Raw genomic sequence first — 25,622 nt, 5'->3', positions numbered from 1 at the left:
CTAGCTGCTTTGAGAGGGGAAGACAGAATCTACCAGAAAGAAGTGGGTACCCTATCCGCTAACTAGCAAACCTCTAGGATGGAGGGCAGCTTGCCACTTCCCCAGCAACCCACGCCTTCCTCACTCAGGGTGGGAAGCTTGAGGAGCCGCCGTCTGGACACCAGGTTTGGACAGAGGGTGACCCCGCCACTCTGGGCCTGATGCGAGGTCCAAGGCTTTCCTACCACAGCGGGGGGTTGGGGAGGGGTCGAGGGAGGGCTGCTCCCCGAGGTACTGACCAGCAGTTCCCAGTCGGCATCGTTAACCAGCACCAGAATCCCTGGCCGCCTGTGGGAAAGATGGTGGTGAGTAGCGGGGTGTGAATGGCAGGAGCTGGCGAGAGCAGGGGCAGAAGCTTAGATGTTTGGGCTGCAGAGTCTAAGGGGTGGAGGGGCGCCTTTGCTCTGGGGGGTTCCGTCAGAGAACGCCCAGGGAGAGGAGGTGACAGGCCAGTCTGAGGGCCAGATGGAACACACGTGAGAACTCCACTGCCACCTCCCAGATCTGGGGCATTGCTTCGCTGAGCATCAGTTTCTTCATCTGAAAATAGGGTAAATCCTAAGTGTCTTCCTCACAAGCTCCCCGGGGAAGATGGAGTGGGATGTCACATGGGAGCTGCCAGGGAACCACTGGCAGCAGCCTATCCTTCCAGGGGTCTAAGTTCACTGTCCCAGGCCTCCCGCATGTGCATCCTGGGGAGGAGGCCGTCTTGGCTGCTCTGAATCAGGGAAGTCTGCCAGTGGCCCCCGAGCCCCTGACAGCCTGAGAGCCGCCCTCCCTGGAGTAAGGCAGGGTAGGCCGACATCTGGACAGGCACCTTACTTAACCTGGTTCCTGCTGGCAAGGACCCAAAGAGCACTGCTGTCCTTGGGGGTGGCCGCCACAGCTGCTGGACCACGACCTGGGCTCCAGGCCGGATGGCAGCCTGAGCCCCCAGGGCCTGCTGGTGAACCTATGCTTCCACAGAGGAACAAGTGCCACAGGTGCCCTGCCCACTTCTGTGACGTATGAGGATGGCCCTGTTGTAGGGGTAAAGTGACTTCTTGGCACACGGAACCTGGATCCTTTCCCAGGAGGCTGAGCTGGGCCTGAGACAGACACAGAAGCTTTGGGCCAGGCGAGGGGTGTCCTCAAGTGAGCACAAACGTGCACGCGCGTGCACATGCGTGCAGTGACCCCTGTAACCCGAGACCTGCATTGTACGGCCCGGAATCTATGAGGCACACTTCAGTTTAAATTACATTCAAGTAAACAGAACACTTGGTTCCTCAGTCACACTACCAACGTTTCGAGGTTTCAATATCCTCAACGCCTAGCAGCCACCACACTGGATAGCACAGAGAGAGAACATTTCCATCACTGGGAGGGCACTGTCTGTCCCAGGCTGTCAGAGGATGAGAGAGACCTTGGGGATCATCTTTTCTCAGTGCTGCCTGTACAGAGAGAACAGTGGAGCCCAGAGAAGGGAAGTCACTTGAGCAAGGTTCTTTGGCAAGTTTGTGGTATCCAGAAGGCAGGATCTAAGTTTTTGTGTGTTTTTTTTTGGTAAATTTACCAATCTCCTGACCTGGACTTTTGGGGGAAAAAAAAACCCCAACAGTCCAATGTAGTAACAAGAAAACTGAAATAAACTTCCACAGAGTTGGGCAGCAGCAGCCCTTCCTTGGAGGGCTAAGAAGAGGATCAAGGGGAGAAGGCCTGGAGGAGGCGGAGTCTGAACCAGGGTTTCAGACCTCCTTCCCTCAGCCCGCCCTCCTCGGGGAAGGGGAGAAAGGGACTCACACGCTGTCTCCTTGGATGAACAGCTCTGGCCGCTCTTTTAGCAAATTCTTCTTGATCCAGACAAGGAGGCTGCGGATATCCCCTGCAGAGGAAGGCACAGAACAAAACTAACGTCAAATTCAAGTGCTTCTGGCCCTGAGGGCCCTGCCCGGAGCAGGAGGACATGCACTTGGGGCTCAGAGGGCCTCTTTTAGACCTGGCTGCCATGGCGCCCGGACTTGTGGTTTCCAAGGTGAGGAAATGGACTTGGAGAGACCAGAGAGGTCTTCTCAGAGGCAGTGGCACCTGGCCTTGCTGAAAGCTGTAAGAAGAGGTAACGGGGACTCAAGGTGGATAGTGAGCGGAAGAGTCACGTCTGAAAGGGCAGACACAGACGTCCACTCACGAGGCCTAGGAGATTGTCTGACACTGCCAGGGGCAGGCTTCTCAGAGAGCCCCTCCACCTCCATCTCCCCAGCCAGTCCCAGATGGGGAGCATTCAGCTTTGCTCTGGGAAGGTCTGCATATATTTCCCTTTGTGAGGGAAGAAAAACAATTGCTGAGCTGATAACATCAGTTAATTTCCTCTGGCAGAAGGAGAAGGATCCTTCACCAGCCAGAGATGCTGACAAATCACAGTCCCTCTGCTCCCCACTTTGCAGAGCCCTCTAGGCCAGGGGCGGCTACCAGGAGGAAGCGAGAGGCTAAGGGTCACCACAGCCTCTCCTGCTCGGCTGGACACTGAGACCTGCCTCTGTGTGATTCTGGGGCAGCCACCAAGCTCTGCACCTCATCTGGAGGCTAGAGGCCACATGTCCCCAGGGCCACCTCTCCTTTTCCGGGGGTCAGGTCCCAGGTCACGCACACTATCACCCCTTCGAAGGCTATGGCTCTCAATGATGCACTCCTCAAGCAGAGCATCCCCGAGGCTGCAGGACTCTTCTCTCCCTGAGAGGACAACTAGTCTCTGGGAAGCCAGCAGGGGGCTGGAGGTTAGCCATGCCCCTCCTGAGTCAAAGTCTCAGAGGGGACTGCTGTCCTGGGCCCGTGCCAAGACAAAGCTCAGGGGCTAAGCTGGAGAAGGGCCCACGAACTGCCTTGGTTTCCCTGACTGGAGGCAGACTCCTAGCATGCAGGCCAGGAAAAGGCTTCGGGTCAGGAAGGGGCCCGGCTCTCCCCAGGCTAGGCCCAGCGCGTGTCACCCACAGCACCAGCCTTGGGCAGGGTTTTAAGGCACTCTTACGGGCCTGCCTGCCACCCCCTCAGGAGGCAGGCAGGCTACACCCTGGATGGCCTGGCTCACTCTGCTCTGTGCCAGCTCCCCTGGATCGTCTGCCAGCAGAGCACAGGGCCATGGGCAGTGGCCACGGGCTAAGACTGTGCCTTTCCATTTTAATTCCTGCTTTTAAACAAAGCCGACTGGAATCCTCAGGGTCCCTGGAGCGGGCAGGGATGGGGTGTGTTGCCTCCAAGTAGCTGTAGTCCATTTCGACTCCTGGCTGGGTTCCTCCCCGAGGCCTGGGTTTCAGAGGTTTCCCCGTGGCCTCCATCTTGGCACTGTCTGGTAGGCCGCCAGCCCATACATCTTGTGGCCGCTCGATAGAGCTGCCGGGGTCTGACACATCCGTCAGCCAGCCCCCGTGGGTGGGGCTCTGACTGTGTGCGTGGTGCTCAGAGGGCCTGGGCAGGGCCTGGCCTGAGGGCCACCAGCTGCACCTCCACAGCCCCCGCTGGCCTGTTCTGAACCAGGACTCCCTGGGTCACCGCCCTGGCTCCCTCTAAGGAAGGACCTGTGCTCTGCTCTCGTAGGCTGCGGGCGGCGGGGAGGACTAATGGTCATGTCGGGGTCATCCCAGTGACGGCAGCGTCATGGTGTCCCCGAGGGCTGGGCCGGGGGGCGTCTGCTGCGGGTGCTGGCTCATTTATCATGACGCTCCTCTTTGCTGAGGTCATCCCCTCCCTCCTCTGCACCCCCCAGGCCGGCTCACATTCTTGATAGCCTGTTACCATGGTGAGGCCACGGCATCACCATCCGTATTGTTCCCCCATGCCTGGATTTGGGGGTGGGGAGAGGTGGAACTCCTGACTCCCTTCGCAGGCAGCAAGGGCCACTTGGCCTGGCCTGAAACACACCCCCAGGGACATCTTGCTAGGCTTGCTGAGGCCCAGACAATATGCAAATAGCCTCCAAGCCAGATGGTCGGCTTCCAAAGGCGCCCAGGGGAGGAGGAAGGGTTAAGCAGAGTCAGGGGCTGGTGGTGGCTTGGGGATGGCTCTGGGAACCTCACTGTCACCTTCCCTCTCTGTGTCCTCCTGCCTTCCGTGGCTTCCCATGTTGGCTGCCCTCCGGCGATCTCAGGAAATCGCTCGGGAGACAAATATTTACTGAGCAGCTACTATGTGCCAGGTGCCACGGAGATGGCGGAGAACAAGCGGACACAGAGCCTGCCCGTGTGGAGCCACAGTCTGGCAGGGGAGGTGGACGGTACTTCATTAGTCGTGACAAATGCGCTCTCCTTTGTGTGGGAGCAGAACGAGTTTTTCTGAGGGTGTTCACATTGAAGCTGCGGCCCCAAGGATGAGTTGGGTGGGATGGGGGGAGCAAGCTAGGCAGAAGGAAGAACATATGGGAAGACCTGAGGCAGGCTGGAATTGGCAGGTTCAAGGTGATAGAACTGAGAAGGCCGGAAGGTCAGCACGAGATGCAGCCAGGGAGGCAGCCTTGGCTGGACTGCGCAGGGCATGCAGGGGCCTTGAAGAGGGGCTGCTGGGGAAGAGGGCCCCCTCCTTGGGAGCCTGAGCCCTAGCACACAGCACAGAACCTCACACACAAAACGCCCTGGACACGTTTACTGAGCACGTGGGTCTGAGTTTGACTGTGTCATTTCCTAGTTAAACGACCTTGGGTAAGGAGCTCTCTTCAGCTTCCTTCTTTGTAAAATGGCAATGGTAAAAATGCCTCTGAGGGGTGTTTTGAGGCTCAAATAAGATGATCCATGGAAAGCTCTTGGCACTATGCCTGGCATGGCCATGCTGTAATTCTTCCGTCAGCCAGAGGAAGAACCCTTCAGTTTCCCTTGCTGCCCCCTTTAGATGTTTAGACTCCTCAGAGGCTCCCTGGACAGTCCCAGTGGAAGGACTCATACGCTGAGGGCACGCGGCACCAGGGCAGGGAGATGAGCACAACCCCATGTCGGGTTTCCCGTGCAGGAGGCCTCAGGACCTGGCCTGCTCACTGCAGGAAGAGCAAGCGATGGGACGGGGCTGCTGCTCTCATGGCGGAGTGCTTATGAGTCTGGGTTCTGGAGCTGGAAGGCCCTGGGGTGTGTGCTAGGCGGCCCTGGGTAGAAGTCACTTCGCCTAAGTCTCAGCGCCATCCTTGGACAAGGGAGGGATAATAACCCAGGTCTTGATGCCAGCGGCAGGCCTAGCATGGTGTCAAACAGACAAGACGAATGTCAGTGATTCAGGATTCCTTATCCCGGGGGCTGCCAGAACCTTCCCCTAAAGGCCGCTGGGAAAGGGCACCATGCACACCCCTCTTAGACCTACAGAGGCTCCCACCAGAATCCCATGCCCCAGTGGATTTGTCCTTGTCTGGGGACAACGACCACCCACTGTGGCGCCCCCCACTCCCAGTGGTGTCAATAGAACTTCCGGTCTCATCTGATGTCTCACAGCCGACCCTCATCCAACCTCTTCTTGCAGGCATCCAAGGGGAGATTTTCTCCCAGCCTGAAATCTGGCTTCCGGTCCCTCCCACCCACAGAGCCTAGCTGGGCCCGGGGACCACCACGCCAACGGTGCAGACTCGGGAGAGCCGGTCCCCTATGTCTTCTCTCCCCCAGGTTAAGCTGCTCTGGTCCCCACCAAGTCCACCAGGCTCCAGGACAGGACTCTGGGAGTCTACCCCAGGCCTCAGCTGAAAGGGGAGAAGAAAGAGCTGGGATGGGGGGAGAAGAGAAGAGAGGGTAGAGGGAACATCAGAGGGTCTATTTACAAGTGAATGGAGGTAAGAATGGAGCAGTTTGTGGGCTAAACTGGCCTCAGAAGGAGGTTTACAGATGTGCGAGGGGACGCTCCTCATTGTTTAATTAAGCAGAAAGTGGATCTTTTCAAAAGCAATTTTGCACAGGGACTGGGAGGGGTGAGGGGGAGAGGAGGGTGGTGGGGAGGGGATCAGCAAACAGGCCCCAGAGCGGAGAAAGGAACAGCTGGCCCCAGAGAGGCTGTGAAATGCATGCTAAGCAGTTTAAAGCGCCTGGGAGCGCCCAAGCCACCCCTGCCTCCCGCGCCAGCCTCCCTTTAATACAAAGGCAGGGCTGAGAAGCAGGGAAAGGTGAGGCGGAGTCTCCTCCTGGGACCAGGGCAGGTAAGGCCCATGCTGGGACCATCAAGGTTCGGGATTTGCTCCAGGCCCCTGACCAAGCCTGGTCTTCGAGCCTTGAGTTGAAAGAATCCTTGATGCATTAAAAACCAGGTCCCAGTTGCCAGGCCCCAAAGCCAGTGGGTGCCTCCTAAACTCAGCCACTCAAGGCCTGTTCCGTGGAGCTGGCTGTTAAGAATCCTCACCTCCCTGCACAGGCAGCCGCTCACTGGATCAATGCACCCTGCTTCCCAGAACCATGTGCTTAGATCTGGAAGCAACTTTTCCAAACTGCAGGTGTCAAACTGATAACCGACTCGTGCGCGCTCGCACTCAGTTGTGTCCGACTCTGTGACCCTGTGGACGGCAGCCTGCCAGCCTCCTCTGTCCACGGGATTTCCCGGTAAGAATACTGGAGTAGGGTGCCATTTCCTTCTCCAGGGGATCTTCCCAAGCCAGGGACTGAACCCACGTCTCCTGCACTGGCGGGCAGATTTTTTATCAATGAGCCACCTGGGAAGCCCAATAATGAGCTCAAGACAGACTAAATCGAGTCCAACCTCCCGCTTTACAGGTGGGATAAGAGGCCTGCAGAAATAACTAATTTGCCAGCGCATGCTGCCAGGGTGCCTGTCTCGCCATCTCACCCTCTTTGGCCTTTCCCAGCCTCTCATTCCAAGTTGGCCGGGTTGGAAGCTCTCCACTGGCCCAGGACCCAGGGCCCTGGAGTCCCCTTGTTTGTGAGACTTGTCACAATCCATAATCTTATGGCCGCTGTTTTCTCTGCTGGAGTCTCCAAGACCTGCTTGGCCAAGTGGCAGCCCCTGGGCTGGGAAGGCTGCCAGACGGCAGATCTGGGCATGGGCTCGGGGAGGAGTGAGGCTCTCCCCGTGGCACCAGGCCCCTGCCCTCCTGTTGGGCTCTGTGTGCCAGGGTGAGGCCTGGCAGCTGCCAACCAGCTCTGCCGCTGTGATGTGACCCACGCCTCTGCGCACAGCAGGGCCCAAGTGGGAGCCAGAGGTAGAGACCCATGGCCAAGGGCCCAGAACTAAGCACATGGGCCACTTCCGCTAGCCTCCCCTGCTTCCTTTATTTCATCCCAGAGAGGGGAGGAGAGCCCCCTACCTGCCCCCGAGGCAGTGGATGAGGGATCCAAAACCTGGGTCTTAGGGACTTCCCTGGTGGTCCGTTGGTTTAAGACTCCATGTTTCCAATGGAGGGGCCTTGGGTTTGATCCTCGGTTGAGGAACTAGGATTCCACATGCCATGCAGTATGGCCAAAACATAAAAATAAAAACAAACCTGGGCCTCAGCCAGCTTCCCTGCTTGAGTAACTCTGGACAGGTCACTCTCTCTCTATGAAGTTTGGTTTCCTTGTCGATAGATAATATCTACCGGGGTCATTATGAAAACTGAGATCAGTAGCTGTTGGAGGCATCAAAGTGTGAAAACTGGAGAATATCCTGCAGGTCTGAGATGTGATGTGATTCGGGGAAGCTCTTGGGATAAATGGTGATGGGATAGTGGCACCCTGCAGGATGGGGTGACCCTAGCATCGGCTTCAACCCCAGCTCTGCCAATGACGTAAGCACATGGTCGAGGGTAAGACCTTGGACATCTCTGAGTTTGGGTTTCCACTTTTTTTGGGGGGGAGGTTCCACTTTTTAAAGTGGAAGTAATGATAGTTACCACCTAAGAATCTGTGACAACCACTTGTACCACACATTGGGGTTCTGCCTACCCTGTCAAACTCAGCCTGTGCCGAGGACACTGGCCTTCCCTCAGGTCCTTGACCACCACAAGGCCTTCTGCCTGGGGGCTTCACAAGTGCCGTCCTCTCTACTTGGAATGGGCCCCACGCACCTCTGCTCTCCCTCCAATTTGTTAGGTTGGCTTCCTCCCGTTCCTCAGGGCTTTTGCCTCAAAGTCTTCTCTCCCTCTCTCTCTTTTAGTGCCATGCAGCATGCGGGATCTCAGTTCCTGGACCAGGGACTGAACTGGGCCGTGACACTGAATGTTCCGATTCCTAACCACTAGGGCACCAGGGAATCCCCTCAAAGACACTGCTCTAAAGAGGCCTCCCTGGCCACCCTGGCGTCTCACTCAAAGCACCCTTTTGTTCTGACGCAGTGATGACCACTCGTGCTGTTACACATCTGTGCCTTTACTTCTTCACTGCCTGGCTCCATTTCCGTTCCTCTGTTAGCTCCATTAGCGTAAGAACCATATCAGTTCTGCTTAAGATCAAGTTGGCACAAAGGAAAACACGTGTATGTGTGTGTTTGTGTGCGCGCACGCGCGTGTGAGAGAGTGTATGCGTGCACTTAGTTGTGTCCAACTCTTTGTGAACCCCTGGACTGTCCAGGCTCCTCTGTCTACAAAATTTTCCGGGCAAGAATACTGGAGTGGGTTGTCATTTCCTACTCCAGGGCATCCCTGACCCAGGGATTGAACCCACATACCTTGCATCTCCTGCACTGGCAGGCAGATTCTTTACCACCACGCCAGCTGGGAAGCCTGGCACAAAGGAAAATGTGTGTGCATGTTCAAAAACACGGGTGCCAACCTCAGGAAAGAATAAAGTACTTTCTTCCACGACCGACACTTGGTGAGCGTTCAGTCAATGAATGAATGAAAAGGACTGGAATTATTAAACGTGGGCACCTTCATGCGGAGCAAAAGCAGGGGGAAACAAACCCTAACTTGTGATGTTTTAATAAGGTCCTGGATAAGTCTTTAAGGCTGCATCTTTGAGAGGCTTCTGACAGCCCCTTGTTTCCTCCCAAGGTTGCAGAGCCATCTGTCAAACTAAGAAACCATCACCTACATCATCTTGGATCTTCCCCTATCAGGGACACAATTCCACAGTCCTGACGTTTAACCTCAGCCTCATGCCCACACCCAGCTCCAGGGGGTAGCGCCCTGTACCCTAGCCTCTGAAGGTGGCAGAGAGACCCGCCCTATGCCACTGCCCTCCAACCCCAAGGGAGGGTCAGAGACAGCCTTGGTAGTGGGTGAATCTGGGCAATAACTGATACCTGGCAGATGCATGTCCAGTTCCAGAAGAATCCTGTCAAACCTCACTTGACTTTCTCTACTGCCCACCTCCAGGAACCTCATTCCCCTCGCTCCCCACACAACAGACTTCCTCTTCTTCCCAGAAGTATCTCAGCCCAAGGTGAGATGGGCTCCCACTCCTGAATGTTCTGCTCTTGCTAAGATCCATTGCTAGGGCTGCAAAGCCCCTCCACAGTGGCAGTGTCCAGCCCCTGCCTCTGGGCTATGCTGCTATTTAGCCAGCTGGACCTCTGGAAATCCTCCTCCCCCCTTTCCCCAGTCTGAAGGCAGGGTCTGTCTGCCAGTGCCTGGTACATAGTCTGCGGCATGGGAGGTGCTCAGGGTGTGTTTGCTAAAGAAAAGACAAACAGGTATCTGAATGAACAAATGGAAAAAACCCTCTGTCTCCCTTAGTTAACCTCTCCCCTCCAACCTCCTTGGCTAGACACTTTTCTCCTCATTGAAATTCATTTAAGTCCATCTGCATTGTTCCATTCTTGACAAAGGTTATCTCCTTTGTGAGGACATCCCTCTGCAGCCATCCAGTGATGGCAGAGATGCCTGGTACGGCTGGCTGACACCTTTTAGCAACCCTGACTGGGTTACGTGGATTACCATCTCCCCCTTTCACAGATAAGAACGCGGAAGCTCAGAAAGGTGAGGTGACCAGCCGAAGGTGCTAAGGGGATTCAAACTAAGGGGATTCAAACTCAAGCCTGAATACAGAACCTGTGCTTGGAAGGACGCAGCGATGCCATCTCTTCCCTACAAAGCTGGCTGACTCTGGAAAGTATGGAGAAGACAACCAGTGATCTCTCTCCCTTCCTCCCCACGGCCAGGGAAATCCTACCCACTCTCACTTGACCAGGCTGAGTGACCTGTGGAGCAGCTGCTGCTCAATGGTGCTCAGAGAACCCGTACTCACAGGGTTCCTCCTGTCCAGGCAAGGTGACTTGATGCTTCTTCACACCATCGAACAGGAGCTCCGCACCGCCTCTGCAAAGGAGGGCCAGAGAAAGAGCCTCAGAGACCGAAAACTGAGGAGGCTGGCACCAGATGCCCAGGAAATTCAGAGACCAACGTTCAGAACACCTTGGGTATCAGCCATCAATTCTCAAATGTGGCTTCTTGATGTGGTAAAGCAGGACAGAAATAATGTTTATTAACATTTAAGTACCCAAATTTTCAGACTCTGCTTTGACTTCTCTGAATCAAGAGGTAGCTTAGTATACAGGGGCAGAGCACAGGCCCTGAGGTGGAGACCAGGCCCCACCCGGGCCTGACTGGCGAGACCCTAGGCACGGGATGGCATCTTCTCAAGCCTCAATCTTTCCATCTGCAAACATGTTGAGGAGCTACCTCACAGCACACTGGAGACCCTGGGTATTTTCCTAGGGCCAGGTGACACTTTGAAATTCCCCTGCCTGTGCCTTGTCCCCACCCCTGCTGCTGGCCTGGTGGGCAAACCAAAGTGCTAGAGAGTGAGAGACCCCCACTGGACTTAGCAATAAGCTTGCCCTTTACAAAAACATTCGTCGTCTCATTTCACCTTCACGGAATCCTGGGGAAGGAAGGAGGGAGGCAGATATTATTAACTCTGACCAACAGAGAAGCAAGTTGGGGCCAGGAGAAGTTAAGTGACTTGTCCAAGGCCAGATAGGCAGTGGCTGAACTAGGATTTGAATTCTAACTGGTTTTTGGCAGGAACAACTGACTCCCCAGAAGGTCAGGAAGCCCCTTGAGGGCAGAATCTGGCTCACTTCTGGGTCCCAACACCTGGCTAAGGGAAGCCTGGGCCAGCAGAGAGGCTCCGCCAAGTGCAGGTGCCAGACTCCTGGTGCGGACACTCGGGCTCTCCCAGCGCCACGCTGCTCCTCCCCCAGCGTCTGGTCTCAGACCTCACGTGGACCTTAACTGGGAAGCCTTAACAGACTTGAGACGGGTGCGATGACTCCCACCCCACCACCCTTCCCCAGTGCCGGAGAACAGAGGTGTCCTGAGACGGTCCACTGGGAGGCAAAGGCAAGGCACGCATTGTCATGGGGGAAACATGGGGCGACTGTCATCCAAACAAGGTCACGCTTTGTTGATGCAGAAATGTGGAGGGGGAGAGGAGGCCCATCTGTGGCTGCGCGCAGGGCCATTTCAGCTGCAAGCCCATACAGAGCCTCCATTTATCCCCTTCCAAGAGCCCCGCTCTCTCTTGGGTAGGGGCTGGCACATGCAGCAGCTGGGGTGGGGGAGGGCGACAAGCAAGGGGAGACAGGAGTTGGGGGGTCAGAGGAGTGGGAACTGGAAGCGCTGGCACCCAAGCAAACAACCCAGATTGGCCAAACCTGGTGGTGCCAGGCGCAGAGGCCAGTGCTGTTTTCCCTTCACAAGAGGATAAAGAACCAGTCTGGCTCAGCGACTGACCTGTCACTGCTGGGTTTGCCAGAGCCCAAGGGAGGGGCTGGCATTTCTGTGGTCAGAACACTTGGAGGGTAGGAAGGTGCACTCCCAGCCTCTGAAGTGACTCAGGGAGGCAAGAAGGGGACCAATTTGGTCCCAGAAGAAAACCAAAGCCAAACTCTCGTAGGTCCTACAGGATTTGCGACTCAAACGCAATTAAGGCATCACAACCCAAGATACCTCATCTTTCCTCCACTTCCCAGCTCTTGGTGGGAGGTGTCTGTTGGTACCAGTGAGTGGTACAGACACTCTTCAAATGGTCTTCACTTTTTGAAGTTTACCTTCATCTTTTTATCTGATATATTTTACTTTTGTTCATTTCTCCTCTACCTATGGGGATGCAAGTTCTGCCTAAAACAGGGCCTGGTACACAGCGAACACTCAAGAAATACTTGCTGAAATGAGTGAACATGCCCATTTCCCCACTTCTTCTCTCACCCTAATGGCATTCCCTTCCTTTGCCAATACCTCCTGGACTCAAGGAGGAGAAAAAGGGAAAAGGAAGTGGGACTCTCCTATGTGGGCTGCAGTGACACCACACACATCTGTACCACCTACACTGCATCCTCTGTGACCTGAGAAATGGCTCTGGCAGGACGAGGACGGCAGACCCGGTCAGTGATAGGCGGGAGAAAGGAAAGCGGCCTTCCAGGGTGTCTACGAGAACCAGTGGGGCTGCGGGGCCACGGCTGCTCACAGGAAAGAGGCAAAGGCCCAACCCTTTGGAATCTTCAGGGATCAGGGTGGCACTCAGGGACAAAAGGGAGAGCCTGATGGGCAAACCAGTTTCTCTGCAAATCTACTTAAGTTCAGGGTAAAGGGTGAAGGAAGTGGGCTAAGAGACAGAAAGTTAAAGAAAGGCCAAGGGGAGAAACAGGCACTGACAGAGACAGAGAAGGACTCTGGGTTTAGTCTATATGTTGGGCATTACTGCTTCCCAAGAAGCTGCAGTTCTCATGGGACCCTGTGGCAGTGGGTGGTGGGAACACGTCTTGCCTTGCTGGTGTTCACTACTGCTCCTGGGGTAAGGGAGACCGAGATGGTGAAGCCAGAAAACAGGAACTCCAGCAAGTCTGTAAGCCCTGGAGGGCAAGGACCATGTCTTCGTCATATGACTTCCCCACTGCTGCCAGCACAGGACCTGGCAGACAGAAGGCATTTCTGAAGACAAATGCCACATCTGACTCAGTGAACATGAAAGGTAAATCGGCAGTGGGTGGTGGTGGTGGTTTAGTCACTAAGTCGTGTCTGACACTTTCCAACCCCATAGACCATAGCCCGCCAGGCTCCTATGTCCATGGGATTTCCCAGGCAAGAAATTCTGGAGTGGGTTGCCATTTCCTTCTCCAAGGGATCTTCCTGACCCAGGGATCGAAACTTCACAGGTGGATTCTTGACCACTGAGCCACCTGGAAAGCCCAAGCCAACTGTAGATAAGCCTCAACACTGGTAATCTGTAGCTTCTCTGTCTTCAGCTCTGCTGAGGCCTGTCAAAACAGCAGGGACCTCCTGGAACCTGCAGGCTATGGGGGATATAGCTGGGCAAAGGGTCAATAAAGTAAAATAGTCAGGTGGCCAGACTAGCACAGTTCTAATTGGATCCATGGTGCCAGACAATATCATCAATTAAAATGCAGTTAACATTCATGAGACTACCCCCTCGTAAGGAACAGCAACGCTGAACACTGGAGGGCATGGACAAAGTTCTATTTATCTTTGTACCCTCTGTGCCTGGCTCGATGCCTGGCACATGGTAAGCACTCAATAAATGACTGGTGAATGGACTATGCAATGAAGGGAATCCATGAAAGAAACTGGGGGCATCCAATAGAAGGAAAGGCATTTATAGGCAGAGGTTTCCGATTTCCATCCCAGACTTTCCCTTTCACATAAGCCTTGGCTTGTTTATCTTCACACACACAGACAAATCTAGTCCCAGCTTTTCCACCTGAGTCTAGAAATTATACCGTCCATCTCTTAAGATCTGTTTCTCTGCCTTCTCTCTAAGCTTTGCACTTTTTTTTTCCCCCCAGCTCTGAAATCACATGAAAAAACTTCTGTAAGAGGTAGAAGAGAATGCCTTGAGATTTCCTCCTTGGTCTGTGTTTCTTTGGTAATTAAGCGTGTGTTCCCCCATCCTGCACTTTTTATCTGGAGCATTCTGTAGTGGCAGAGAGGTAAAGAATCTACCTGCCAATGCAGGAGACCCAAGAGTCAGGTTCGATCCCTGGGTCAGGAAGATGGCCTTGAGAAGGACGTGGCAACCCAGTCCAGTATTCTTGCCTGGAAAATCCCATGAACAGACGAGTCTGGCGGGCTGCAGTCTATGTGGTCCCAAAGGGTCGGACACGATTGAGTAAGTACACGCACATGTACACGCACTAACCCTGTACTGTCAGGGTTAGTCTCCACTACTGTGCTACCTAGCCCCATATCCCCACCTGACTTAAGACCTGCAGAAGGCACTCAGTAAGTTTACTAAATGTACCGGAAAGGGTTCAGGTTTAACACCCTCAAATCTTCGGAAAGGTTGGTCTGTCTCGGTCCTAGGAGCTCAAATGCCAGACACAGGGCCTGCTCCAAAATGGAGCTGGCAAACAAGGCCGGAAGGCCTGCTAACAAGTCACACCTTTTGAGTCCCGTAGGGCGCAGGCATGGAGGAGTGCCAGAAGCATACCTACAACTCCCGGGTATGCGCATCTATTCCCGGACATACGGCCTCGTCGCCCAGGGAGACCGAACCTCAAGCTCTCCCAGGCGGATGGCGTAGCTCAGGGAAGTTGCCGGGGGCCTCGGCGATTCGGTGGTGACAGGCCCCAAGGCAGAGGGAGGGGAGTTCCGGGCCCGACGACTTCAATCCATCCCCACGGCGCCCCAGCTCTGTGACTCACCCGAATTCCACCTCCACTGACAAGGGCGCTGCCATGTTGAGGAAGCCGAGCTCACAGGAAACTCCCCTGAACTTCCGGCTCTACTGCCCCCCCCCCGTTTCCGGTTGCCGCGGACGGAAGAGGCGGGGCCGAGGAAACTCTCCTTCTCAGCTATTGGAGGAAGATTTGGAGCCGGAAGCTGAGGCCGGAGGGCCGTAGGCCCTGTTAAGGGGCGTTTTGGTTGGTCATCCTGTTTCTTTTCGGGACGGCGCTCAAACAGCTAGGGCCGGAAGCGACTGACATCAGCCACAACTCGGCGGAGGAGAGACCTGGCATCTTTGCGCTGTGACCGTGAGCTACGTTCCGGTTTATCTTGCATTAGTTACCAAATTACCTTCTGTCAGCACACCGCTTGGACGAACCCGTCCACTTGACTTGAATTATCAGTGGCATCCAAATAAGCTCTCTCTTGAGCCATCGACTCGCTATCCAACCCCCCTTTCGCCGTCGATTTAGATTTCATTCATTCAGCAGATGTTTATTGCACGTCCTCCGTGTACCTGACATTTTGGTCGGTGCTAAAAGATGCCGGTGGTGAAAAGGATCGGCAAGGTTCCTGTCTTTAGGGCACTCACAGTCTCGTAGGGGAAACGAATCAAATAAACATACTAATAAGCGTAAAATCTCAAACTGAACAATAATCCGGCATCATAAGAACTTCAGAAAGAAAATGGGCTGCACTGGACTTGGGCTGAGCTCTAAAGCCTGAGTCGAGCTAAGTAGGTGGATATGCGGAGAGAAAATCTGCTAGGAGCATTCCAGCGAGAACGGAAAGTGCAAAGACTCTGGGTAGTAGGACATGCTGGAGCACCAAGAGAAGGTGGAAATTGGGGAGCAGAGGGCCTGATAGGACATGAGGCTAGACATGTAGGCAGGGGCCAAATCATGACTGTGAGCCAGGTAAGAATTTCAGTCTCTTATCCTAAGCAGTGGTAGGCCTTGGAAGGATTTTGGGGTGTGTGTGTGTGTGTGTGTGATTATTAGAACTGTGTTTTAAAATATCCTTCCTGGGACTTCCCTGGTGGTCCAGTGGTTAAGATTCTGTGCTACCACTGCAGGGGGGCGCAGGAGTGGGCGCAGGTTTCATCCTTGTTCAGAGAACAAAGATCCCCCATACTACGTGGGGTAGCCTAAATAAATAAATAAGTAAAACATTCTGCCTGGCTGCAGTGAGAACTGGAAGGAATAGGGAAGGAGATAGGGAGACTACTGGAACCTATTACAAAAGCCCAGGGCAGCTAAACCACACTTCCAAAATTGAACTCATAGTTGGTAGCTTAAGGTAGTGTACCCTGGTGGTTAAGAGTGGATGTAAGGATGTGGTCACCGCTAAGGGCTCAGAGTTCAACTGCCAGCTTTAAATCCATGTCCCACCACTTCCCATGTGCGTCTTTGGTTAAATCCTTTAACATCTGTGCCTCAGTTTCCTCGTCTGTGCAAATTAAGGTAGTAGCAGCCCCATAGGGTTGTCGTCAGAACTAAACGAGTTCTTGGCACAGTGCCTCGTTTCCTAAAATAGGCTCCCCTGTGTTCCCCATATCAAGGATACCACTGCCATCCACGGAAACAGCTAAGCAAGAAACCTTGGGCATTGTTTTTAATTCTCTCCCATATCCAGGCAGTTACCACGTTTGGGTTCGTCTCCATGCTAAGCTGAGTTTGCAGCCACGTGTTCTTCTACCACCACCATCACCTCTCACCTGCACCTGCTTCTCTGGCCTGCCTGCCTCCCACCTCCCTGCTTCTGATCTGACTTCCTTACACAGTTCAACTCCACAGACAGCTGCGAGTGCCTTCAGTGTATCAGGCACTGTTCCAAAGCACTGGCAAAATGAGGAAAGCATCAGAAAAAGAAAACCCTGTGGCCAATGGGAAGAACCCACCTTCACTGTGCTGTGTGAAACTCAAGTTTCCTGTCTGTAAAGAAGGCTTTGGGACCAAACGATCTCTTAAAGGCCCTTTAAGTAAAAATGTTCTAGGAAATTCACTGATGATCCAGTGGTTAGGACTCAGTACTTTTGCTGCCAAGGGCCTGGGATTCAATTCCTGGTTGGGGAACTAAGGTCATACAAATATATATATGTATAGTAAGTGTTAGTAGCTCAGCTGTGTCTCAGTTGTGACCCCATGGAATGTAGCCCACCAAGCTCCTCTGTCCATGGAATTCTCCAGGCAAGAATACTGGAGTGGGTTGCCATTCCCTTTTCCAGGGAATCTTCCCTACTCAGGGATTGAACCCTGGTCTCCTGCATTGCAGGCAGATTCTTTACCACTGAGCCACTTCACACACACATACACACACACATACACATATATATTCTAAGATATTTCATTGGCTCCTCCAAGGGCTGAGGTCTAGAAACCTTGCCTGATTCACCTTAGAGCCTTAGCTCATAGTAAGGAGCTTTATACATTGTAGGGGTTTGGTAAGTGCTTGCTGAATTAATGAATGAAGGAATAAGAGAACACATATCAATTCCCTTCTCAGTCTTTCACTGGCTTCTCTTTCCCAACAAGGTAAAGACCTCTGATTTGATGCCACCTTTAGTTAGGCCTTGTAGAGTTGAGTATTTTCTAACTCTGCAGACTGCTGCCTGCTGAGCTGGCATGGGAGAGCTAAGGAGCTTTTGAAAAGCTTCATTCATTTGACAAACATTCATTGAGCACGTATTAAGTGCCAGGCCCAGGGCTGGTGCTGGGAACACAAGAGCGGACTTTTTTAAAAAAACCAAGGGGTCCCTGCTTTCCTGGGGCTGATATTTTGGAAAAGACACATGTGAAAATGGACCACACAGTGCAATCAGTTGTTATGAAGGGGGAACATGGGACCTGTGGGAGGTGAAAGAAGATCCAGTCCAGCCCCAGGGTCAGGCAAGGTTTCCCAAAGGAAGTCACATCTAAGCCCGAGTCCCAGGAAATTATGGGAGGTGGAGGTGGCAGGAGAGGACAGGACAGGGAGGGAGGCCAGAGGTGTTCCTTTTTCCCAGAGAAGTGGAAACCCTTCCCATATCACTTCTAGGTAAGTCAGCCCACTCTGAATGCCTGGCTCTCATACTTAGAAAGTGCTTCCTCTGACTCCAGCCTACTTAACTCAACCTCCTGTTGTGTGCACTCTTTGGGACCCTATAGACCCCTGCCAGGCTCCTCTATCCATGGGATTTCCTAGGCAAGAATACTGGAGTGGGTTGCCATTTCCTCCTTCAGGGGATCTTCCCAACCCAGAGATCGAATCCCCATCTCTTGGGTGTCCTAAATTGGCAGGGGGGATTCTTCACCACCTGGAGGTAAATTCTTGTGCCGCCTGGGAAGCCCTCAGCCTCTTGTGCTCCTGTGACCTTAGTCCTGTCCTATGCTTTCTGACCCTGTGGACAGTAGCCTGCTAGGCTCCTCTGTCCATGGGATTTTACTGGAGTGGGGTGCCATTTCCTTCTTCAGGGGATCTTCCCAACCCAGGGCTCGAACCTGCATCTCCCACTTTGCAGGTGATTCTTTTTTTTTTTTGCAGGCGATTCTTTACTGCTGAGCTACTGGGGAAGCCTCAACCTCCTGAAGAGAAGTGAAGTGAAAGTTGCTCAGTCGTGTCTTTGCAACCCCATGGATTGTAGCCCGCCAGGCTCCTCCTCTGTCCCTGGGGATTCTCCAGGTAAGAATACTGGAGAATTCGTCTGCAGAGGGTCTTCCCGACCCAGGAATCGAACCGGGGTCTCCTGCACTGCAGGCGGATTCTTCACCAGCTGAGGTACCAGGGAAGCCCCTCTCAACCGCCTAAGCAATAGCAAAAACCATTTTTTAACGTATTCTTTCAATGAGTAATGACCCCCGACTCTGCACCTGCCAGGTGCTTCACACGCATGACCTGCTTGATTCCTCGCAGGGGCTGTTAGCCTCCATTTTCAAATGTAAAAACTGAGGCTCAGAACCGGTGACTCGTTCATGGACCCCCACATGTCAGCCCTTAACCCCAGGCTGTCGTGCCTTCGGGACCCCTGACCCTCACCGCGTCCTGTTGGGCTCAGCTCACCCAAATGCCTTCCTCTGGGACCCAGGCAGAAGAGGGGCGTGGACCCAACTCCTGTCCCTCCAGCAGGCCAGCCAGCCGGGCATTGGGCTGCATCCCTTCCGAAACTCCGAAGGGAGACAAAGGCGGGGTCTGCGGGGGAGACGAGGGCGCGGGCGCCCCCCTGCCCGCTGCCCTTTGTCTCCCCGCCTGCTCCCCTCGTGCGCCCCGGAGGCTGGGAGGCGCCTCTCACAGGCTTCCTCCTCCCATTCTTGTGCTAATTGGGTGTCAAGCTGAGATCAGTGAGAAAGGAATCCGCCCTGGCTCGGGTTAAACTGCCGCCAAAGACGAGGGCTGAGCCCAGAATATCATTAGGCTGGGAGGAAGCGAGGGCCCCCCTCCTCCAGCAGAGGGGTTGGCCACGCATTCAGGCTCCTTTGAAAGTCGCTTGGTCGCCCCTTCCCTTACCGCCAGCACCTCAATAGGCCCCTCGGCGGTATTTAACCTTCCCAGGAATTGAAAGTGATATGCCAGCACTGGCCTAGGCAGCCACTTGCCTGTCCAAGGGCGGTAGGACCTCCGGGGATGCTCAAGGCAGGCCTCTGGCAGCCTCCCTGGGCTCAGATTGCAGATGGGAATGCTGAGACTGGGCAGGGCGATGCCTCCCAGCGCTGTTATTCACAGGCCCTGTGGTCTGGAGAGATGGAGCTTCTCTGAGCCTCAGATTCCTCATCTGTGGAATGGGGATAAAATAGCTGCTTTGTGTTACGGATTTAATGATGATGATCAAGTGCCTGGTGTCGCATCCAGCACATAGGAAGCGCTCCACTCCTGGTGGCTGTTAGGTCAAAGGAGTGTGTTTGGGCTTACAGAAGGATTTCCTAGCAGAGCTCGCAGTCCTTCAGGTGTGCAAGGAGTGCCTGCAGTGGATTCACTTTGCATACCCTGCCTGGAATCTTCCCCAGCCCCACCCCTGCGGCCCCACAGGCCTTCTTTCACCTGCGCTGCTCGCCCTTCACCTCCAGACCTTTCGCTGCCCCTTCTGCCTGGGCCATTCTTCCCCCTCCTCTTCTTGAATGACTCTTCCTTGAAAAGCCTGTGGCCATGAAACACAACTTCCTCACCTCCTACCGCGGCCAAGACATGGGGTTAGGGTGCAGCTTAGCACATGCCCTTGGCTTCCTGACTGGCTGCCCCCTCTCCCCAGCCCCCAGACAGTGGGCTCCCCGAGGACAGATCTCACTGTGTACCCCCAACCCTGCCCCTGGCACAGAGGCCTTTTGAATCTGCTCCGCAGATGTGTGGACACAGTACTTTGTAAACTGTGTAGACCGCCAGGCTCCTCTGTCCATGGAAGTCTCCAGGAAAGAAGACTGGAGTGGGTTGCCATTTCCTTCTCCAGGGGATCTTCCCGACCCAGGGATTGAGCCTGTGTCTCGGGTGTCTCCTGCAGGAGCAAGTGGATTCTTTACCAACTGTCACCAACTGGGAAGTCGAAGCGCCGTGTAAAGGTCAGGAAATGCCCAGTAAACAATAACTCTTGTGAATTAACCTCACAAACATGTATCCAGGCACCTGCTGCCGGCACGGGCGATGACTCAGCCACGGTCTGGAAGGCAGCCGGGCTCACCACTCTACTACCATGTGGTACAGCCTTGGTTTGGGGTGAGCAGAGGCAGACGGGGGAGCTGCGAGGCCCAGGGGCCCCCCAGCCCCACCCCTTCTTGGAGGGGCTCGGGAAAGGGGGCTGGTGTGGAAGTGGGAAACTTAGGCCTAGGCTGGGATCTTAACACGGGAAACACATCCTCTTTTCCTTATCACTACCGTGTACCTCAAAGATAACAGCACCAGTTCCTGGGCTAGATCTGCAAGCACAATCTCATTACATGTCCACAGCTGTCCTGGGGCAGGGATTCCTGTTGTGTTTAGCCGCTCAGTCTTGTCCAACTGTTTGCAGCTTCATGGACTGTAGCCCACCAGGCTCCTCCATCCATGGGATTTCCCAGGCAAGAATACTGGAGTGGGTTGCCATTTCTTTTTCCAGGGGCTCTTCCTGACCCACGGATCTCACCCATGTCTCCTGCATTGGCAGGTGGGTTCTTAAACCACTGAGCCACCGGGGAAGCCCACCTAGACCATCATTTATAGGGGAGGACACTGAGGCTCAGCCTGGCAAATGGACTTGAGCAGGCCTGAGCAGGAGCTTTTGACCACCATTCCTCTATATTGGGTCTTGGTGACTGTGCTCAACCAAAGGGAAGGAACAGGCACCCCTGGGGGCTCCTTCCCATTGGAGAGCCCTCCCATTGGTGAAGGTTAAAGACACAGAGCTTCACCATCAGTCAAATCCAGCCCCTTGGAAGCCCAATCAAAGGCCCAACACGGAGTCCTCTGGGCTGGGTCCATTGCCTGGGGGTCAAGTGGGGACTCTGTCCCTCCTTCCCGCTTTCCTTGCCTGAGCGCGAAGGGCTGGATCCGATTCTGCAGCACCCACGTGCCCTCTGCTGGTCTACTTGGGCACTGCACCCTTGCCTGCCACTCCCAAATCCCACCAGGTATCACCGCCCAAGGGCCAACTCCAGCTCTGCCGCCCCCTCACTTCCCCCAAGAGTGGCACCAGAACTCCACTGTCTTTCAAAGGTCACCCTCCAACCCCAGGAGGTACCGCAGACTTATCTTGGCCACCTATCACTCAGTCAGCTGCTGGCCTGGGGTGTGGCTCACTGTTGGCTCTACAAGCATGCATGGCATGGAAGCTGCTTTCTGCACCAAGGAGACAGCGGTAAGAGCATGGGGCTGGCATTGCAGTCCCCAGTACTCACTCTGTGACCCCAGTCAAGTGACGGATGGTGCTAAGGGTTAAATAGTGAAGATGAAGCCCTGGGGTGCGTGCCCTGTCTGCAGCCCTGGCTTGGGGTAAACGGTTTCCCCCTCCCCACCCCCCCACCCCCACTTCCCACTGGGCTGAGCACTTCTAGCCTGGGTGTGACTCCAGGGATGGGCTCCAGGGGACAGCTGACCCTCCAGCGGCACTGCAGACTCACCAGCTCTGGGAAGATGGCTCCAGGAAGCCTTCCCAGACTCCACCCGGCTGGCCAGGCCACCCTGCTCTGTCCCCTGAGAGCCCCCAACCCCTTGGGAAAGTGCAGCCCTGGCAGAAGAAACACCATGAGCAGGAGTGTGGATCTGGGACCCTGTGCTGGCCTAGGGCTTCCTCCTCCTGTGGCTCTGAATGGCCCGTTCCTCAGCCTGCCTCCCTTTGGCTCTCTGAACCCTCCTGATTCACAGAGGAGACAGTTACTTGCCCAAGGCCACAAGCTCCTAAGTGACACCTTGCAGGGCTCAGGGGGGAACTGCCCCTCACCTGAGATGTGGGGACCATGGCATCTTACCTGCCATATCCCTTGGTCTAAATGAACGAAGGAATAGGGGAACGATGAATGGGGCACGAGCTGGGGTCCCAGCAGGCTGGGGTGAGTGTGCACACAGGCTCGGGGAGGCAAGGTGGAGTTTATTTGCCCCTGAGTGCCCCACACCCCTTCTCCCCTCACAGCCAGGCCAGGAGGAGATGTGGACAGACTGGCAAAGACAGGCTGCCTGAGGGACAGCCAGGCAGCCACCCAGAGGGTGAGAGGGGTGCCCTGTCTAGGCTGCCTGCTGCAGGATGGTCCCGTTCTGCCTGGCAGGGCTGAGGGACACTCGCGTGGGCCCAGGGCCTGGATCCTCTTCAGATGCCCGATCACCGGCCCTCCCTGCCCACTGTGCTGGCTTCCTGAGTCTGGGGGCTTCTGCCCTCGTCCCATTTACAAGCTGCCTGTTCTCTGCAAAGTGCTTGGAGACCCTCTTATTTCCCCTTGTCCTGACCTGAGACATCACCCCTTGGGCCCAGTCTCAGTCTCAGCCTGAGGCCCAGAGACCCCTACTTGGCCTCGAAGACATAAAGTGGATCTGAAGCTTTCACAGAAAGCCTCAGGGCAGAGCAGGGAGGTGGCAGTGAGTCCCCTGGCAGTTTTGAGGGGTGGGGGTTGGCACCTCGGGGTGGGTGGTGCCAGACTCTGCTTGCTTTGGTCTGGCTTTGCCCAGGACCCCTCCGGGGTGGGAGCTGGGGCTCTAGATCCAGTATCCACTGGCCCTCAGAGGGACTTGGGGCCAGTCACAGCTTCTCCTGGCCCGCCTGGATGCGAGTGTAGGCCTCTTGGTCCAGTGGGACGTAGCGGCCCTTCCGGGCATCCAGGTAGAACAGCTGGTCTTTTACAACTGTTGGGTCAAAGCCCTCCTTCTGCAGTTCTGTCTTCTGTAGCTTGAATGTCCCTGAGGGAGGGAGAAGACAAGTGGGAGAGGGGTCAGAGGGTGTGGGGCAGGGGTCTGAGCTCCAGGAACCCGCCCACCTGGGTTGAGGAGGGGCAGGGAGGAGGGCTGGAGGGAACACAGGTGAGGGGAATCGTGGGAGGAGGGACACAGCCCTTTACAGTCTGCAAAGGCTTCATCCTTTACAGTACGCACCGCTCCTCAGCAGCCCTGGCAAAGGGGAGGGGGCAGAGTTACCCACCCCTCTTTGCAAACAGGAAACTGAGGCCCAAAGAAGGGAAGCTATTTGTCCAGGGCCACGTGCTTGAGTGACAGCGGACTGAGGGCAGGACACAGGCCTTCCCTGAAGGCTCGTTTTAACATGAGCACCCCCAAGGTATAGAAGTAATCTCAGGTAATCTGCACCTCAACCCCAGGGGCCAGGCATAACCATATCCTATGGATTCTGAGATGCACAAGATTTCAGCATGTCTGAAATAGTTCAATTACCATTTTCCCCCTTAATAAATTCTGTATCTTTCACTCAACGGTATTAGCCCCACTAGACAGACGAGAAGATTGAGGCTCAGAGAAGCACAGCTCTGGGCCAACGTTACACAGCTAGTAAGAATTTGAACTCAGGTATGATGGATACCAGAAATGCCTACAGCTTCCTGCCCTGGCTTCTCCTCTGTCATGTCCATCAGCCAATTCTCCCAGCAAGGGCTGGAGTCTTTCTCAACGCCTACTTGAATTTAGACTAGTTTTACAACTTACTCTGACTCAGAGAATGTGGCAGAAGCCACACTGTGGGCGGTCTGGGTGAGTCAAGGGGTGTTGAAGCTTCCATCCTTACCCGCTTGGGGGCGCCTGAGACCAGACTGACCTCTGAAGGATGGAAAGCCATGTGGAACAAAGGGGAACCATCCCAGCAAAGGCCACTTAGACAAGGTCTGTCTAGTCAAAGCTATGGTTTTTCCAGTAGTCATGTATGGATGTGAGAGTTGGACTATACAGAAAGCTGAGCACCGAAGAACTAATGCTTTTGAACTGTGATGTTGGAGAAGACTCTTGAGAGTCCCTTGGACTGCAAAGGAGATTGAACTAGTCCATCCTAAAGGAAATCAGTCCTGAATATTCATTGGAAGGACTGATGCTGAAGCTGAAACTCCAATAAAAAGTTTGGCTACCTGATGTGAAGAACTGACTCCTTAGAAAAGACCCTGATGCTGGGAAAGATTGAACGTGGGAGGAGAAGGGGATGACAGAGGATGAGACGGTTGGATGGCATCACCGACTCAAAGGACATGAGTTTGAATAAACTCTGGGAGTTGGTGATGCACAGGGAGGCCTGGCATGCTGCAGTCCATGGGGCTATAGAGAATTGGACACGACTGAGCGACTGAACTGAACTGAAGTGGGTAAGCACTGGCCACGTGTGGCTATGTAAATTTAAACAAAATTTAACATTCAGTTTCCCCATCACACTAGTTGCACTTCAAGTGCTCAATAGGTATTGGGGGCTGATGGCTGCCGTGTTGGAGAGCGTGGTCAGAGAATGCCACCATCACCGCAGACAGGTATGTGGACACCACTGCAGGGCCAACCAGCTGGGAGCCCCACATGAGGGAGGCCACCTCACACCCAATGGCACTATTTCTTTAAAAACTTTTAAAAAGTTTTTTGGCCACACCCCAAGGCATGTGGGGCCTTAGTTCCCTGATCAGGGATCTAATCCTGTGTATGTGAACCCACACATCCCCTGCACTGCAAGATGGAGTCTTAACCACTGGATAGCTGGGGAAGCTGTCGATGGCACTATTTGATGCTAGGTGGGGCCAACAGAAGAACGCTCAGCTGAACATCACCCCAAATTGCCGACCCACAAATTGTGAGCAACTAAGACACCTGTCTGGACCCCTAAGTAAGCTTGGGGGCTGGCTGTTCTGCAGCAAAGCCTGTCTGAGGCCTAAGGTCCGACAGCCTCCCTGTCCCTCCGGGATGCAGAAGTCACAGCGGCCATCTGGTCCTTGGGGTGCTTGCTGTCTGTCTGGACCCACCGCTTACGCTGCTCTTCTCTCATCTCCCCGTCCCCCGGGGCCATCTGCAGCCCCTCGGACATTGGCGGGCTTTGCAGGACATGAGTCTGACTGGGTCACTACCCTGCTCCAACCCTCCTGTGGCTCCCTCGTGCCCTCCCATCCCACCACACGTTGCTGCCCACCCCTCACTGGCCTCAGCTTCGGGGGCCTCCTTTCAGTCCCCTAGCACTCAAGCACCTCCCTGCCTCAGGGACTCAGCACGGGCTGTTCCCACAGCCCAGGGGGCCTCCCGTCCCCACAGAGTTCTCTCTCTCACTAGGTCTCCCGCTGAACTGGAGCATCCTCAAGGGAGCCTTCCAGTCATCCCCAAGTCACGTTCCCTTTCCTATCAGTTTGACCTGCATTCCACTCTTTTATCTTAGCAATTGCTTATCCTGTGGCTGCCTCCTGCTCTGGAAACTCCCAGGAAGCACACAGGTCCTGCTGGAATTTGTCACCTCTATCCCCAGGGCCCAAGCACAGTGCCTGGAGCAGACTACCACACTCAGTCAGTATTGGTTCCACTAGCAATGGACACACCATCTCTGGAGGCAGTGTCAGCTCACAGCTAGGTCATGTTGCCGACCACCCAGAGAGGCTGCGGGGAAGGGCGAACAACAGCCAGCTGATCTCCCTAGAAGGACCCGGGAAGG

The 25,622-nt window shown here is 54.7% G+C and overlaps 2 protein-coding genes and 1 long non-coding RNA gene across 8 annotated transcripts in view; 1 reads left to right on the top strand and 2 right to left on the bottom strand.

Moving 5' to 3' along the window:
- Window positions 1–14,679, bottom strand: part of URM1 (ubiquitin related modifier 1) — a 17,324-nt gene extending 2,645 nt beyond the window's left edge. Inside the window, exons 1-4 of one of the 2 annotated variants that reach the window (XM_019970942.2) lie at window positions 14,566–14,679; window positions 10,149–10,219; window positions 1,822–1,903; window positions 279–327 (exon numbers count right to left, since the gene is read on the bottom strand). In XM_019970942.2, the coding sequence (XP_019826501.1) occupies window positions 279–327; window positions 1,822–1,903; window positions 10,149–10,219; window positions 14,566–14,600 (237 nt within the window). In that variant the 5' untranslated portion in view covers window positions 14,601–14,679. Of the gene's footprint in view, window positions 1–278; window positions 328–1,821; window positions 1,904–10,148; window positions 10,220–14,351; window positions 14,534–14,565 lie in introns of those variants that run through there. The other variant, XM_019970943.2, reaches the window with a different exon arrangement.
- On the top strand, window positions 14,595–24,082 carry LOC109566512 (uncharacterized). 5 transcript variants are annotated; one of them, XR_011569453.1, is made up of 3 exons: window positions 14,706–15,504; window positions 16,223–18,247; window positions 20,004–24,082. It is a non-coding gene; the product is annotated as an uncharacterized lncRNA (long non-coding RNA). The 5 variants fall into 5 exon arrangements; XR_011569450.1 differs by having other exon boundaries at window positions 14,707–15,504; window positions 16,223–17,623; window positions 18,110–24,082; XR_011569451.1 differs by having other exon boundaries at window positions 14,710–15,504; window positions 16,223–16,667; window positions 18,110–24,082.
- The window catches only part of SLC27A4 (solute carrier family 27 member 4), a 13,881-nt gene continuing 10,351 nt past the window's right edge, over window positions 22,093–25,622 (bottom strand). Inside the window, exon 13 of the mRNA XM_070799344.1 lies at window positions 22,093–22,912. Coding sequence (XP_070655445.1) covers window positions 22,755–22,912 — 158 coding nt within the window. The 3' untranslated portion in view covers window positions 22,093–22,754. The remainder of the gene's footprint in view (window positions 22,913–25,622) is intronic.

This window comes from Bos indicus, chromosome 11, assembly GCF_029378745.1.
Source record: "Bos indicus isolate NIAB-ARS_2022 breed Sahiwal x Tharparkar chromosome 11, NIAB-ARS_B.indTharparkar_mat_pri_1.0, whole genome shotgun sequence".
NCBI lineage: Eukaryota > Metazoa > Chordata > Mammalia > Artiodactyla > Bovidae > Bos > Bos indicus.
The sequence above is the reverse complement of the archived record's forward strand: the minus strand, read 5'-3'. Positions and strand labels throughout refer to the sequence as shown.